Source organism: Vicugna pacos, chromosome 4, assembly GCF_048564905.1.
Source record: "Vicugna pacos chromosome 4, VicPac4, whole genome shotgun sequence".
Lineage (NCBI taxonomy): Eukaryota > Metazoa > Chordata > Mammalia > Artiodactyla > Camelidae > Vicugna > Vicugna pacos.
Window position 1 is genome coordinate 15671356 of NC_132990.1, and position 17621 is coordinate 15688976.

At 43.2% G+C, this 17621-nt stretch overlaps 2 protein-coding genes across 4 annotated transcripts in view; both read left to right on the forward strand.

Annotated features, from left to right (window-relative positions):
* Nucleotides 1-17621, forward strand: part of MOB3B (MOB kinase activator 3B) — a 172076-nt gene that overhangs the window by 125991 nt on the left and 28464 nt on the right. For 2 of the 3 annotated variants that reach the window (XM_072959279.1, XM_072959280.1), the window contains exons 3-4: nt 15991-16193; nt 16380-16488. In XM_072959279.1, the coding sequence (XP_072815380.1) occupies nt 15991-16193; nt 16380-16457 (281 nt within the window). In that variant the 3' untranslated portion in view covers nt 16458-16488. Of the gene's footprint in view, nt 1-15990; nt 16194-16379; nt 16489-17621 lie in introns of those variants that run through there. The other variant, XM_015248062.3, reaches the window with a different exon arrangement.
* Nucleotides 1330-17621, forward strand: part of EQTN (equatorin) — a 72620-nt gene continuing 56328 nt past the window's right edge. Inside the window, exons 1-2 of the mRNA XM_072959278.1 lie at nt 1330-1452; nt 15991-16193. The gene's annotated coding sequence lies outside the window, so the exon portion shown is untranslated. The remainder of the gene's footprint in view (nt 1453-15990; nt 16194-17621) is intronic.

Here is a 17621-nt window from a genome sequence, read left to right on the forward strand (position 1 = left end):
AGCCTATGTAACATGAGGACCACCTAGGAAAGTTAACAAAGACAAGATATAGGGTTGCAAAACACCAAACCCATCTGCCTCCACCACCCCCACGAGTCTATGCATGTGCCCCTGGGGTTGCCTTCGGAAAACAAGCAAATGGTGCCTTCCGCACTTTTGTGTCAGATGGAGCACTTTAGAAAGAGGACTGTCCCACTGCAGTGCTCAGAGGGGCCTGGACGGAAGACGGAATCTGGAAGTGTTAGTTACTCAGGGGTGGTGTTCCTAAGGTAATGATTTTCCAATATAGCCAATAGATATTTTCTATGTAACCAAGCCTCGCCTGGCCTCACAAAACAAAACAAAACAAAACAAAACAGGGCTTCCACACAAAGAAACACAACATTTTCTTTAAAGGGTCTCTCAGCTGGCAAAATAAATGAATGAAATGAGTGGGGCTGCCCAGGGAAGGACAGCATCTCCTATTTGCAGGGAGCAGACATCACTTAGCTCTTGCCACATGAGAATTTCAGCCCACTTGTGCCATTTCTTTTGCGTTTTCCCAAGAGAAGCCATAATCCTTGATCTTTCTTTTATAGTTCCCAATTTCTAAATGTTGGCAGCATTTCAAAAACACTAAAACACTATGTAGTCCAAAGAAAACATGCCTGCTGGTGAACGTGCCCTGCGGCCATCAATTTCTCACTCTGCTTCAGAATCTCCAGTCCTAGAGCGGCAATGGCTTTAGTTACCTGCTTCCCCTTCCCACCCACCTCCACCAAATTCCTAAGGACAAACATCCTAAACTTTCAGACTCTTTTCCTCAAAAGTCACGTTTTACTGAATGCCTTAAAATTGGCTGATGGCCTCACAATAATTTATTTCAGTTGAGCATTTTTTTAACTTTTTTTATTGATTTATAATCATTTTACAATCAGTTAAGCATTTTTAAAAGCTATTGAGGGTACTTTCTTGAAGATAAGGTTAATTTTAAAAAATAATTTTAAAGGAATTACAGAGCTAGAGGGTGTATTATTTGAGAAAGTTATGCTTTGGAGTGGGATGGATCTGGGTTGACATTCCAGCCCCATCACCTGGTACCTTGTCACTTGGGCATAGGTAATTCCCATTTTCTCATCTGCGAAGTGGGGGGCACAACTCCTGAGTTTGTAGGCTTGTTTGTTTGGGATAATAAATGATATTAATATATGTTAATATCTGGGGCCATCAAGTAAGTTCTCAGGCAATGTAAGCTTCTCTTAGGAGCCAATGTAATTGAAACTTGTAATTGCAAATGTTGTAAAATAGTCTCACAAAGCTTTTCCATATTTACTTTTAGAATTTTTAAAATTCACTTTCTTCAGAAGTAAATGATGATGTTACCCTTGGTTACCTGGCCGGCGTAGTATCTGCATGTTTCTCCATTTCCAAGTTATCCTTTTCACCTCCCTTTCCTTACTGCACCTTTTGGAAGTAAGTAACCAGCCTACCCCACAGGCAAGGCTAGGGAAGGGCGCTCCACCTCCTTCAGGGGACAGTAACTACATAAATTATTTGAAATTCTGCTGTATGGGGGTTTTGTCTGTTTCCCCATTTATTTAAGCAATCATTTATTTATATCAGTCTGGATTCGTGGGTACTTATTCCATACCTTGGGTTGTAATCTAACACTACTTCACTAATTGTTTGCCCAAATTCTAGCTTTAGCCATTAAGGGGCTCTTTCAGATTGGCTCCAGTGCCCTTTGGACACACCCCCATTGTTGTGTTTTCATTGAGGACTCCCTTTCTTTCTGTTCCCCACCGTCTCTTATATCTCCTGCCCCAGCCCTAGAATTACCTATTTCTCCAAGAAGCCCTAATCCCCTTTATTTTTTTTTTAGAAAATTATTAGTAATTTATTTATTTATTTATTAACATTTTTTATAGATTTATAATCATTTTACAATGTTGTGTCAAATTCCAATGTAGAGCACAATTTTTCAGTTATACGTGAACATGTATATATTCATTGTCACATTTTTTTTCTCTGTGAGCTACCATAAGATCTTGTATATATTTCCCTGTGCTATACAATATAATCTTGTTTATCTATTCTACAATTTTGAAATCCCAATCTATCTCTTCCCACCCCTCACCGCCTTGGCAACCACAAGTTTATATTGTATGTCTGTGAGTCTATTTCTGTTTTGTATTTATGCTTTGTTTGTTTTTTTCAGATTCCACATATGAGTGATCTCATATGGTATTTTTCTTTCTCTTTCTGGGTTACTTTACTTAGAATGACATTCTCCAGGAGCATCCATGTTGCTGCAAATGGCGTCATGTTGTCAGTTTTTATGGCTGAGTAGTATTCCATTGTGTAAATATACCACATCTTCTTTATCCAGTCATCTGTTGATGGACATTTAGGCTGTTTCCATGTCTTGGCTATTTTAAATAATGCTGCTATGAACATTGGGGTGCAGGTGTCATCCTGAAGTAGGGTTCCTTCTGGATACAAGCCCAGGAGTGGGATTCCTGGGTCATATGGTAAGTCTATTCCTAGTCTTTTGAGGAATCTCCACACTGTTTTCCATAGTGGCTGCACCAAACTGCATTCCTACCAGCAGTGAAGGAGGGTTCCTTTTTCTCCACAGCCTCTCCAGCATTTGTCATTTGTGCCTAATCCCCTTTATTGAAGAATGGTATTCCACACCTGAATGTTACATGTGCTCATAGCTACCAAAGTATTTTTTAATTTAAAAAAAATTTAACTTTTTTAAATGTACTTTTTAAAAATTAAGCTATCATCTTATAGACAGTCAACTTTTCCAGGCTGAGTTAACTATGTAAAATAAATTACACTGATAAATAAAATGTTTTTAAAATATTTTTTTCAATGTTTTTGAACTACAAACATTTAACTGTGAAGAGATTTCACATTAGAATCTAGACTACTGGATTCTCTTGAAAGACCAGAAGTTCTGGCAATCCCGGACCCAAATTCCTGCACAATACAATGAGCTAAGGCTGAGAGGCAATTTTTCTTTCCTGCAGGAAGCACTCCCCCTGTTGTCACAGTTCACACCACTCCCTATTGTATTGCAGCCAGTCTACATTTTTATGTTCTTTTCTGACGCTTGAAAGCATTTGAATATGTGATTCCTGGTTCCGACCATATTCATATAAGTAATTTACGGATACATAGTTCAGTCGGTAAATTTAGCTCTACTTTGACCCAGTGATTAGATTTTACAGCTATATTTCTGGTTTCATCCCTACCCCACCAACTTACCTTCATTGTATCTTACATGCCAGTGAAATGACTTGCCATTTTTTGCTCTGTCCCTGCCTAACCCTTCCAGCACACGTGGAAAGAGTCATCTGCCTCCACTTACATCCTCCTCAGCCTCATGCATGGTGGGTCTTTGCATGCAGGGTCTTCCCTGTACTTCCTTGGCAAATTTTCCTTTCTTAGACCCTTTCTGTGTGGAGAAGATCAAGACAGAGCTATATTCATGCCTCAGATTAATTCCTTCCTGCTCACTGTTCCCTTTGGGCTCTGCAGAGCACCCCTCAAGTTGGGTTCCAATCATTGTTCTTTCTGGATCCACCCCTCACTTTCTCAAGAGGATGGATTACTTTTGCTACTTCACCCTCACCCCTCTCTCCCCCAATCATGTATCTCGGGATTATTTGTTTGTCAGTCAATCCTGGCTTATTTCCATCTTTAATAACTCTGGAAAACTACCTGTCTGACACATTTCTATTTAGATGAAAATTGGCACTTTGAGGAGGTGCTTCTTTCCCAGTATGAGTGAAGACCTAATAGAAAGATGCACCTGAGATCTGCCAGGTGTGAAAAGATAAATGCGTGTTCATTTTCACTGCAGGCTTCTGGACTTGGACATGACCAGGTTAAACAGGGGCCTGTAGCAGTTCTCTGGGAAATCTTTCCAAAGAACAATGATTTTCAGTCTGTGATTCAAGGACCACTGCCTGGGGATGGAAAAGGAAGGAGAACTCAAGCAGGCAAAGCTCTTCACCACCCCCACATTATTAAATGGTCATTGATTCACTTATTTACTCAAGAAATACTTATTGACAACCACCGTATTCTGGTTGCATTTAGTGCCAAGGGTATAACTGTGAACAACAAAGTGACATTCCTTGACATTACAAAATTTTTTCATTCCAATGGGAGACAAAAAAAGGACAATTACAAGACAGTGTTGTAAGTATTATCATGGGAGAAGTACAGGGTATTATGATGTGCCTGACTAGACAGGGGTGAGGTGGGCAAGGACATGCTGAAAGAAGTGATAACTGATTTGAGGCTTGAATCACAAGTGGGAGTTAGCCAGACTAAAAGGGGAGGCTGAGGAAGAGGGTTTCTAGCTGCCAGCTCTCCAGTGTGGCAATACTCAGCCATGAGTGAATGAGTGGATCTTAGCTCTGAAGAGCTGGAGTGTTGTATGCAAGTTGGGAGGATCCAGAGGTCATAACGGAGATTTGCACGTGGATGAAACCAGGCAGGGTCTTGCCCTCCCAGTTGGTACCTCTGATTTTACCTTGAAGTAATAAGAAGCTGCTTTAGTGTTTTATGCAGAAAAAAAAGACATTGTGGTTAGAGCTGCATTTCAGGAAGATCCTCCACATGCTCAGTGGAGACTGAAGAAACCCAAGAGTAGAGGAAGGAAACTCCACTAAGGAAGAGCTATAGCAAACCAGGCAGGAGGTGAAGGTGGCTGGAGCTGGGGAAGTGGCAGTGGGGCTGGAGAGAAGTTTAGAGATTAGAACTATTCAGACAAGACTTGATATTGTGTGTGTGTGTGTGTGTGTGTGTATGGTATTTTTTGTGTTTTATTAAATTAAACTATCGTTGATTTACAATATTGTGTTAGTTTCAGGTGTACAGCTTCAGATTCTTTTCCATTTTAGGTTATTCCAGCGTATTGAATGTAGTTCCCTGTGCTATACAGTAAAATCCTTGTTTATTTTACATATGGTAGTGTGTATCTGTTAATCCCAAATTCCTAATTTATCTCTTCACCCTCTCTTTCCCCTTTCATAGCCATAAGTTTGTTTTCTATGTCAGTATGTCTATTTCTGTTTTTTAAATAAATTCATTTGTATTATTTTTTAGATTCCACATGTAAGTGACATCATATAATATTTATCTTTCTCTGTCTGACTTACTTCACTTAGTCTGGTAATCTCTAGGTCCATCCATGCTGCTGCAAATGGCATTATTTCATTCTTTTTTATGACTGAGAAATAATTCCGTTGTGTATATGTATATATACCACATCTCAGACAAGACTTGGTAATCATTGCCCTACACATAATGGAAGAAAGATTCTGCTGGTGGATAAAGAAAAGTTGTATTTGTAAAAATACTCAAAATAGATCATCCATGGCAAGGAGGCTGAGTCATCTGCAAATTCTGACTGGGGCTCAGGATCAAAGTACTGGCATTTCTGCCTTGCTTTCCAGTTCTAATGAGGCTCATTAATATCATGTTCTCAGCTCGCTTTATCTCATTGGGGCCGTTGGCTTTTCAGCAAACTCGGCAGGTCTGAACTAGCTGGAGTTCGTTTTTAATGGCTTTTATTGCCAAGTCATAGTCATAGTGAATGAATGTCTTCCTTGGGTCCATCTTCATCTACTTCCACCTCCATGTGGTGACAGCAGGGTCAAGGCAGCCAGCCGTCCTGGAGATGAGGGTGCAGATAAGGAATGGTCTCCAGCAGCAGAGAAGTGGCATTGGGGAGGGAGAGGGCAGGTGACAGGCAGGCTTCTTTGGGTGGCTGAAACAGCACTCCCTCTGCCCCACAAATGGCATGTCTGAAAGAATTAACAATCTGTTTAGAACATATCATTACATGCTGGCCTACTTTCCTCTCTTTTGGTCCAACCACTGTGATAATAGATCAGAGGGTATGGGGGTGGGAAGTTCGGGGCGGCTGGGGCCAGGCAGAGGGGGCTGAGGAAGAGAGGAGTAGTCCGTTTATTTCTAACCATCTGCAGCTGTCAGCTTGTTTGGGGACTTTTTTTTTTTCTTCAGACAGAAGAACAAAGTCTTGCTACACGGGATTGTTTTCCTTGGCATGATGTACAGACACTTTCTTGAAGAACGCACTGAGATAACACAAGACATCTGCTTAAAGCACTCAGTCTTCTGAAGCTGAGTTTTCATCAGCAAGAGCATGAGGCTCCTTCAGATAAACAAAAATACGTTTTGTAGGAGGCAGGAGATTGTGGATGGAGTGGGCAGGAGAGTAAACTGTTAGGAGGAGGATGTGTATTTTTAAGAACCAGATCTGTGTTGTTAGGGTTTCTTTTTCTCTTTCTTTCCTTTTTCTTTCTTTCTTTCTTTTTCCTTTTTTTTTTTTTTTTTCGGCCTTGTAATCCAATTGTGTTTTGTTTTGCAAGTATTTTGGAAATGGTATGTTCTCAGCCACGTTGCCAGGAGAGGCCTGTTTTCTTTTCCCACGTGTGTGGGATGTTGTTTTTATTCATGAGCTTTGAGAATGAGTGGTTTTTAAGGCTTGTAGAGGGATTTTCACACGTGCAGTCGTGTTACTGACCTCCAAAGACAAAAAGGACAGTGCAAATGCTCTCGGACATGAGTGACAGTTTGAAGGAGCCATATGGGCATTTCTGGCTATTGTTAGTGACATGCCATCAGGTTCCCCAAAGGATTGGCCAAGTTATGAGGTTTCATTTTGTGCCATGTGGAAGCCCCTCCAACAGTTCACGTGATGTTTCTATATGTCAGCTGGGGTCCAAATCAACTTCCCAAGAAGAGTTTGTCTTTTGGAGAAAAGGCAGCTCCCCCTGTGCTGTTTCATTTTCCCTCCCTTCACCCTGGACTTGGGTGCAGAAGAGCCATCTTTAGAGCAGTAGAAACATCAGCGACCTCTTGCTGAATTGCCTCTGCCACTGGCTGGCCTTGTGCTTCGTGTCTAATCCTCACAATCTCACCAAGTCCTAGGTATTCTTATCCTCATTCCTCAGATAAGGAAACTGAGCCATTAAAAGTTAGCAAACTCGCTCAAGGGCAAGTAGCAGGGACGTTCCATAGCTGGAATCTGAAACCAGTGATTGATGCCAGCCAGACACTTAACCGGTGTCCTCAGCCACGGGTGACACCTGCGTTTGGGGAAGTGAAAGCCAGTATGCCCTTTTCCACCTTCATCTTTTAACAGATTTTGCCAATTGGATTGGAATGAGATGAAACGAGCCATCGGAATCTCATCCTGTTTCCTGGCAGAGTGGACCAGGCATAGGCTCCAGAATCAGACAGACTTGAACTCAGACCCCCTTTCATCGCAAACTAGCTCTAAACCCCGAGCCAGTCAGTGTCCGCGCCTTTCTGAGCTCTGATTTTGGTGTAAGCAGATGGCGAAAGAGCTGGACTCTCATGGATTGATTACATACCAGCAAGGATTTATCACATAGCATACCCACTCGAGGCTCTCGGCGCTGGGCACTAGACATCCGTCTGGGAGGAGCAGGGAGGTTCTCCCTGCCCTTGGGGCATGTAGAGTCTGGAGCAGGAGCAGACCTGAGTCAGGACCCACACAGATAAGTGTGGAATTACCGTCTGGGACCTGTACTCAGGCAAGTTTCCAGAGCAGATAGCAGATACCAGGGCTCCTGTGTCTGGGGATGAGGGAGGCTTTCAGCTGAGCTCCAAAGAAGGAAGAGGTGCTAACTGGGGGAACAACGGGGTGGAACACTGGCCAACTGCTTGTGGAACCCGGGATGCTCAGGGGGCTAGTTCTCTGGTGTCCCTGGAGATGGCCTGGAGCCCTGACTTTCGGTACTTCCACAGTCCAGATTCAGCCCAGCGCCGTCACAGACCAGGGCCTCAGCCCCAAGCATCTGGCTTTCTCTTCAGATGAAAAGAGAGAAAAACGATGAAAACGGATGGGCAGCAGCTACCCGGGAAACTGCCACCTGGGTCTTATTTGACTTTGGGACCTCCATCTCTGATCTGTGGTCCTGTCATAGCATCTCTGCATTCTCAAGGGACTCTCCTTCCCCAGACTCCATAACAGGGTAAAAGAAAAAACACAAGCCATTTATTTCGACAACGTCTTTGTCTTTTTTTTCCAGAAGTGTCTGAAAAGGAAGGATTGAATGGGGCGTTTGAGGGCTTAGAGGAAGGGAAGGGAGGGAAGGGAATGAGGAAGAAAGAAAATGGATTGAAGCTCAGAAATTACTGGAATTTTTATTAAATTTTGTTTGGGAGAAAGGAGATTTACTGAGTCAGAGATGAAAGGCAAATCCGCATGGAGCTCCAGAGAAATTGTTATATTTCATGCTCGATTTAGCTCTTGCGCTGAATGTGGCTTGGAGATCAGAAAGTTTGTGGTTAGACACATTCATAAACTCTGCAGGGCTCTGTCAGATGCTGCTTCCCTGCTGATTACCAGGCCCTCACCAGCAGCGGAGCTCTAAGGCTGTCTGGTCAGGGCTTTAAGAGGGACTCCAAGCCCTGCAGGCTCACCTCACCCTCCGCCTTCACCCCAGCTCTCTGGCTGGCATCCTCCTTGGCCAGATCACTCAGCAAACTCTAGTCTTGCTTTGAGTCTAATTGTTGAGCAAACTCTGCTGGAACCACATGTGTGTGATTGGTTTGGGATTCTCACCTCTGCCCAGCATCTAGCCTGGGCACATTCTGGAATCTGAGCTTAGCCTGGCCCTGGTTTTAGGCTCACTAACTCCATTCGCAGAGACCAAGCCACACCACCTGACCCCAGGCCATCCGGGTCCACCCTCAGACACCTAGATACCTATCACCTCTTTGTGGAACCTCATTTGAACACATATCCTCATTTTGAGCCAACTTTCTGGAGCCTGAAATTTCCCAAGGTTGAATCTAAGAGTCAGGGAATGGGACTCAGAGTGGGAAAGAGGAGAGGAAGGCTCTGAGATCAATTCGTGCTTGCAAATCATTTAGAGACTTTCTGATCAAAGGCTGTTTTCTGTGCATCAACCTCATCCCTGTCTGAGATTATTGGTGAAAGGCTTGTCTGGGTTATTATAAAACTAGTCAAAGTTTAACTAACTCCAAACCCTTCAGATACAGAGTCTGCTTCAGTTAAGATTGCTGGTTAATATTGTCTGGCATTAACTTTCTAATTGAGTACAGTGACTGAAAATTAACTGTCACCACCCAAAAAACTATATAGAAAGGTAAAGAAGGGAGGTTTTGTTTTTGTTGTTTTTTAGCGGGGAAGAGAGATAATTAGATTTGTTTATTTATTTTTAGGGGAGGTATTGGGTTTGAACCCAGGACCTCGTACATGCTGAGCATGCACTCTGCCACTTCAGCTAGACCCTGCCCCAAAGGGAGGTTTTAATGGCTAAAAAGAGAAGAGTTCCAGATCCTTTTGTCCCATTCACTTGGCTAGATCAAACTACTCATCATCTCAGAGCTCTCCTCCCTAGAAGAGCATTGTGTAGCCTCCATGCCAGCATCGTATCAAGACTCTGGCAAAAAGCTATCATTTCTGCTGTAGGCTTTTTTCTTCCACCAAATAGGAGATGATGGATTTACATCTTGACTAAATAAGATCACTGTTCTTTTATGATTCAATTTTGATTGATGAGTATTCCCTACCTAGCCCTGTGCCAGGTGCTTTTAAAGATAGACTCGAAGTATAAAACAGTGCCTTTGTTCAGGGAGCTTACAGTAATATAAGACTTAAGTATGAGAAACTTGTAGAAAATAATGCAAAGCCGAGTATCACCCAGGGCTTAATTGAGAACTTACCACTCTGAGTTCTTTACAGGTTCAGAATTGATGGATTAATACCAAGACTACCCTTCTGAAAGTAAATATGCAGGAGGAATTTAATTCCAAAGTGTGTTACAAAGAATGTTCAGCCCATGGGATACTAAAATTAACAGTTCACGAGAGTGCTTACTATCTGCAAAGCATTAGAAAAGCCTTTTAAGTGTGTGTATTTAATCTCACAAAACCCACTGAGCTAAAATAACATTAACATCTTTGTTTCTTTTGAGATGGGGAAACTGAGGCTTAGAGAAACTAAGCCACTTGCTTACGCATACATTGTTAGTAGGTAGTACAGCCAGGAATGAACCCTGGGAAGTCAGTTACAGACTCTGTTTTAAACCAATAGCTATTATAGGGAAAAGGACTTTCGGCTACAGGAATTCTCAGATCCTTTACTATGCTTAGGTATATGACAAACCTTTATGAAAGCAGTATTTGTACAAATATATTTGACCTCGTGATCCTCTTTTTTTAGCCAAGAATCTCCCAAGATTAGTCATTTTTTAAACAGCCCTTGGGGGCAGGGGGAGGGATAAATTAGGAGTATGGGATTAACAAATACACTGTATGTAAAATAGATAAATAACAAGGATTTACTGTATAGCACAGGGAACTATACTCAATATCTTGTAATAACCTATGATGGAAAAGAATTTGAAAAAAAAATGACTGTAACTGAATCCTGTTGTTGTATACCTGAAACTAACACAATATTATAAATCAACTCTACTTCAAATAAAAAAAAAAAAGACCTTGGGAAATACTAAAGTAGAGGGTCCCCAGTATCTTATGTGTTCTGGAGATGCAGAAGGGACAAAACGAGGGGGTTGGGTACAGTCCTGAGTTGGGATCAGTGGTGCCCCACGAACCACACAGGCCCAGACCCCGCCTCGGATGGCTTCAGGTTCAGGCGGCCGTTATAACAAGTCCAGTGTCCATTTGAGGTGGTTCATTAGCCTTTCATTCTTCCTACTGCTAGCCTGTATTCATTTAAAACAAGGAGACAGGGGCAAGGTGGGGGTGGGTATAGCGCAGTGGTAGAATGCGTATTTAGCATGCATGAGGTCCTGGGTTCAATCCCCAGTACCGCCATTAAAAAAATAGATAAATAAAAATAAATAAACCTAATTGCATCCCCCCAAAGAAAAAAAAAACAAAAGAAATCAGAAATTATAAGACAAAAACCAAAAACCAAAAACCAAGCAAACAAGCATTTTTCGAGCTCCTTCTACAAGCCAGGTACTGAGCTAAGTGCAGGTCAAAAAATGATCACCTGAACAGAGAGGTTCCCTGCGCCGTGGAACTGTAATAGCAGGAAAGAAAGAGCCTGAGTTTCTGAACTAGATCTCTCCTCCACCTCCCTTTAGCCGTGGGGCCAGGCAAACACTTTAAATGAGCTAAGCCACAGTTACTTTTTTTTTCCCCAAAGCTGAAATAATATCACTGCTCAGAGTTTCACTGGGACTAAATGCCATCACGCATACACACATCCAGCCTCACTCAGAGCTCACTTTTCTGTGGGTATTTCATAGAGACTAGATAATTCTTAGCAGTGTGATGAAGACAAAAACCCCTCAGGTAAAATCAATGTTCATGGTCCCTCCAGAGCCTGTGAGAAAAAGAGTGGCTCAGCAGGGCGGCGTCTTACCCTTTCCTGCTGGCCTGAGTCCCGGGGCACAGCTGGACATCCAGGTCTCTACCTGCAGAGGGGTGATCTCTTCTACCTCCCACCTCCTGAAGGTTTATTTGAAACATGCACATACATGCACAGATAGACACTTACACACACACACACACACACACAAATCTGAACACCTGGAAGGCAGAAGAGAAAGGGAGAAAAGGGCTAAGCTACTATACAGACTGTAGAATGAGCCCCTGCACCAACAATAATATTGAATGAATTTTCCAAATGCCTTGTAGCTTTCCTTTTTTAATTGAATTATAGTTGATTTACTATGTTGTGTTAGTTTCTGGTGTGCAACATAGTGATTCAGTTATATATGTATATATATATATATATATGTATTCCTTTTCATATTCTTTTTCATTATAGGTTATTACAAGATATTGAATATAGTTCCCTGCGCTATACAGTAAGACCTTGTTGTTTATCTATTTTATGTATAGTAGTCAATATCTGCCATTCCCAAACCCCTAATTTATCCCTCCCCGGCTCCTTTTCCCTTTGATAACCGTAAGTTTATTTTCTGTCTGTGAATCTGTTTCTGTTGTGTACATAAGTTCATTTGAGTCATTTTTTTTAGATTCCACATAAAAGTAATGTCATATAGTATTTGTCTTCCTCTGTCTGACTTACTTCACTTAATATGGTAATTTCTAGATCCATCCATGTTGCTGCAAATGGCATTGTTTCATTCTTTTTTTATGGCTGAATGGTATTCCATTGTATAACTTCTTTATCCAGTTATCTGTTGATGGACATTTATGTTGCTTCCATGTCTTGGCTATTGTAAATAGTGCTGCTATGAACATTGGGGTGCATGGATCTTTTCAAATTGGAGTTTTCTCTGGATATTTTCCCAGGAGTGGGATTGCTGGATCATGTGCTAACTCTATTTTTAGTTTTCCAAGGAATCTGCTTACTGTTTTCCATAGTGGCTACACCAAATTACATTCCCTATGTAGCTTTCTTATTCTTAACCTCACACTCTGTGAGCTGGGATTTTATCTCTGGCTTAGCAGAGAACCCACTGGGGTTCTTAGGCTCCTTATGAGTCCAGCCTAGGACTTCTCAGCTTCCTGGGTTGGCCTGGGGTGACTATGGTGCACGCTGAGCATGAGCTGAGACTTGAGCCATTTGCAGTGTTCACTTTTGAATAATGAATTACATGTAAGGGAAGGAATAGTGGCAGAGTCAGGGCCAACTTAGTAGCCAGAGCCAAGAGATACGAGCCTGGGGTCTTACCTACCCAAGGAATTCAGGTGGGAAATAACAAAAAGAGAACTTTATCTCAGGGTCCTCACTAGATGCCAGCCACATTACAGACACTATGAAGGGAACACTACAAAGGAAATGCTTGTATCTATTTTATAATGAAGTAACTTGCCCATAAAGTTAGGAAGTTATCAGGCCAGGATTTTAAACTAGGCCTTCCTGACTCTAAAATCAGCTCCTCTCAGCTATTCTAAAGATCATTCCCAGCCATAGCCGAAAAGGAGAGGCAAGAGCAAACCAAGTGCAAGGCCCAAAGGCAAGGCCAGAAACCAGGTGTGGAATGGAGGCCAGAGCTGAGAGCTCAGAGCTGATCAGACAAAGGGATTTGGGGGTGGGGTGGGCAATGCAGCTTGGGGACACTCTAGAGGGACCCTACAAGTGCCATGAACACCCTCGGTGTGTCCCAGGTCTCACCTTACCTTCAGTCTGTGTGGGGTGTAGGGGCTGGCATGGGGGCTGGCTTAAAAGGTCAAGCAGATGAACTGGCACAGCTGCACCCCCCACTCCCCCCACCAACCGCCTCTCCCCTAGCGGCTTGTGACATGAAAGGTAAGTGCACCTGAGGGATTCAGGCCACCCAGGAAGGAAGGGCTGGGAGGTGTGTGCAGAGCCCCACAGCAGCATCTCCAGAGTTCAGGATGCTGCATACTCATAGGCTTTGAAGTTAGACAATCCTGGGTCCAAATCCGTCCACTATTTGCCAGCTGCATGACCTGGGGCAGCTACTTAATTTTTTGAGTCTGTGTCCTCATTTGTGAGATGGAAACAACAGTACCTGTCTTCAAGGGTTATTTTGAGGACTCAATCAGCTAACCCAGTCCCTACAACTTGGTGAGTGTTCAGTAAATTCTAACTTGGACTCTTAGTCCCAGATCCATGGTCTAAGGCACTGGCAGAGAAAACACATCTCTCCTTGAAGCCACAGAGTATTAACTGACCTCTCAACACCTCGGATCTGTGATTCCCGAGGGTGTGAACCTTTTTCACCCTTCTTTCCTCACCCCTTTCCTCTTTTTAAAATATATTTCTGTGCCACCAAAGAGTAACCTTTAGATTTCCTTGTTGCATTCAGCAATTCAGCTGTGCCTTTATTCTTGGCAGAGAGAGAGAGTCACACTCCAAACATAACCAGATCTGTTGGATTTTAAAGTTAGGCTGACTTGGTCCAAATCCAGCCCTGCCACTGGTTACCCAAGTGGCCTAGAGCAAGTTAATCCAAGCTTCAGAGCCCTGGTGTTTGTTATTCATCTGGGGTATAGGACTCTTACAACCTACGTCACAGATAGCTGGCGAAGGTAAAGAATGTCAACCCCTGATGTCACCATGTGGTTGTCACAGGACTCCCCTTCTGATGGGAGCACACTTAGATGTGGATAATGGGGAATTCCATCACCTCTGGATCTCAGGCTTCTATAGAAACTCCAGACCCTCTCCCAGCCTGGCAGCAGTGGTTTTCATTGTCCCTCACTGACAGCAGAGAAAACCGCCCATCAGCTCTGTGAGGGGCTGTCCACCTTCTCCCAGCTTTACCTCACCCCACCTCCAAACCCAGCATCTGTTGCCTAGACAGTCAGCTGCCAAGCTGTGCCCGAGTCTCTCCCTGGCTTCATTTGATACGTTGCCACTTTGTTTTGGAAGAAAAGCCAGTATCAGTGCTGGGCCCCAGGGAGGCAGATTTGCCTCTGCCAACTGCCAGCTGTGTTCTGTCTCCCTCATCCTGCTCTGGGGATCCCAGGTGATCCCATTACAGTCTCTCACCAGACAGCTGCCACTGGGACCCTGGGGAGGCATGGACAGCAAAACTGCAGGCTTCCTGGGGACCAGAGACACGCCCTGAGCACAGCCCTGCAATTCTGATGAAAGACTGGTGGTCACGTCTACCTTTTCTTGATAAGGGTAATTACTCCTCTTCTAACAACAGTTTGATGCTCCAGACCTTACGAAGCAGAAAGAAGAGGGGTCATTCCCAGTTAGCAAGCTCTGACTCTGTTCCAGGCACTGTAGGAGGATTGTAGTCCTGTTGACACCCTCCTGGCCGTGCAAAGAAAGGCCTTATTATGACCCCACTTTAAATGACCAAAAAAAAAAAACCCCAAAGTCACACAGGTACCACTTCTAATCCTCACAATAACTGGCATTTTTATCGGCATTGTACATACAGAAAAACTGAAGCTCAGAGGGGTAAAATAACTTGCCCATGGTGGTACAGCTGGAAAGGGAGCAGAAAAGGAACTCAAAGTCTGTTTCACTTCAGAATCCATTACAACGTCCCTGCTTAAGGACCGTGTAACCGACAAGAGCTTAAACAGTGTTTGAGAGGGAGAAAGAAAGTAGCTTGACATTCTATTTGTTGCTCAGACTAAGCTGAGAGTAGTAGTCATCAGACAGGAGACCTGGGTGATCCCTCTGACCCCTCACCCAGGCTGTGTTATGAATAACAACCCCCAAATCTTACCTTCCTCAAGGAGATGAAGTGGTAAGTTCCCGAAGTTTCCATGAAGTTTTGTTGCATTCACCCAGCTCAGAAGCAGGTGCCTCCCAGAAAAAGGTTAGATCAGAATTTGCCAACTGGTGGTCTGCAGGCTGAATTAACCTAGGAAGATGTTTTGTTTTGACCTGCGGTATTTTTTTTTTTAACTTCAGGTTAATTGCTAACATTTGAAAAGTAGAAGTCCAGGTGGTTCACGTAGAACTCCAGAATCATCTGAATCATCTTGAAAACCAGAAGATCCAACAGTCCCAGTCCTCTGTCCCATTATGGCCACCATTGGTGGGAGGTGTGCAGCGACTGCTTCCTTTGATGAGAGAGGGCTTTCTAATTTGCTCCAGTCCCCACCATTCCCCATTACCCTGTGTCAGGAAGTGCCAGTCTCCCTAGAGCATCACTCCCTCTACCGGTTTTCTTACATTAGCAATAAGAGGAATATGAACCTTCTTGTGCTCTACAAAGTGGGAAAAATTAAAAAGCAAGAAGGGAGAGTGTGTGTTTCTAGGTAAAAATTAATATTTCTACACTTTTTTTGCACACACAAAAGAAGATAAAACCAAAGAAACAAACCTGGCCCTGTTCTCTGATTTTTTTGGTCTCTTCCTGGTTGCCACTTTTTCAGACAGTGTCTGATGCGGCTGACCCCATAGAGCCGGGCCCCTGCACGCTGGCCTGGAAGCCCGGCTCCAGGGCTGTTCTGCAGCCTCACACGTGCTCCGGGGCCTGCCAGAGCTTCCCCATCATGGCTCTGTTCCCTTTTCCCCCTCTCTAGGTGTTCCCTTCCCCAAGAACTTCCTGCAGATCTGCAAGAAGATTCTGTGCCGCCTCTTCCGGGTCTTCGTCCACGTCTACATCCACCACTTCGACCGGGTCATCGTGATGGGCGCGGAGGCCCATGTCAACACCTGCTACAAACACTTCTATTACTTCGTCACGGAGATGAACCTCATAGACCGCAAGGAGCTGGAGCCCTTGGTAAGTGTCACCGTCACCCTGGGAGTTCGGCCACTTGTCACAGAACACTGCCACGCCCATGCAAACTCTTGCCCAGCTGCTAGCCAGAGGACTGCAGGAGTGGACAGGATTTAGAGGTCAACTAAAGGTCAGGGGATGCCAGGATGTCCACGACCATCAAACAGAGTTCTTACCTTTCTCTCTCAGATTATCGTGGTTTGGACCAGCGGGAGTAGCTTTCATTCTCAGCTCCAAAAGCAGTCACCTATTTACTTAATCCCTTAAAGGGGCAACTTGTGAGTGCTCACGTCATCTCTTATGTACACTGTTATCCAAAGAGGATCAGAAACATTTCTTCAGTCACTAAATAAATGTTTAGCACCGACTGGGTGGCAGTTGCTAGACATACAAATTCAAGTCAAACTGCCTTTGAGTGGCTTTTACTGCAGAGACAGAGACAGAAGTGAGCCCAAGATGAGAATCCAGTGTCGTGGGGACTTTGCGTCTTATCCTGAATCTCCTGCAATGCAGGTTTTTTCCCCTTTTATTTTTTTAATAGAAGCATAGTCGATGTATAATATTATATAAGTCACAGGTGTACAATATAGTGATTCGCAATTTTTAAAGGCTATACTCCATTTACAGTTATTATCTGCCATGCAATTTTAATGGGATATATGAGAATCCAGAACATTTGATTTAAAAAACTTTACTATTATTGTTTAGGTGAATGGGGAGTCCTTTAATTTTCTTCACAAGCTGTCTTTACAATAGGACTCAATCTGTGCTTTAGAAGTCAAGGGCCCTTAAAAGCACCATCATCTTTTGTAACACATGGTATCATAATACAGATCACCGCTCTCTCTCGCCAGCTCTATTGAGTACTGTCTTATCAAGTAGAATACAGTGCTTTATAGTCAAATTATGCTTTTTTCTTGAAACAGTTTGATTTAAAAAACTTGAAACAGTTTGATTTAAAAAACTTTACTATTATTGTTTTTTTTTGAAACAGTTTAAAGTGGCAGTTTTGCTAAATATAACTGACAGAGCAACTAAATTTTATCCAAGTTCATTTGAACAAGGGCCCGAGTGCAAGGGCCAGACGGGTCTCTTGCTAGCCTGTCTTCCTTTCTCTTTATGTATCTGTTTTTAAGTATAGGTTTATTTTTGTTATTATTATTATTATTATTATTATTATTATTATTATTATTATTATTATTATATTAGTGTGTGATAAGACCAGATTAGGAGATGACTTCCACTGAAAAGATGATTTGTGTTACCCACAGACCCCAAGAGATGAGGGCACACCATGCCACTGGGGCTGCACAGGGAAGGACACAGACTACACAGGAGACAGAGGGAGCAGGGACACATGGGCAAGAGCCTTTATTGTGGTTTCCCCAGGAAGGAATGGGCGAGGCAGGGTAAGAAGGCTAAAAATGGACT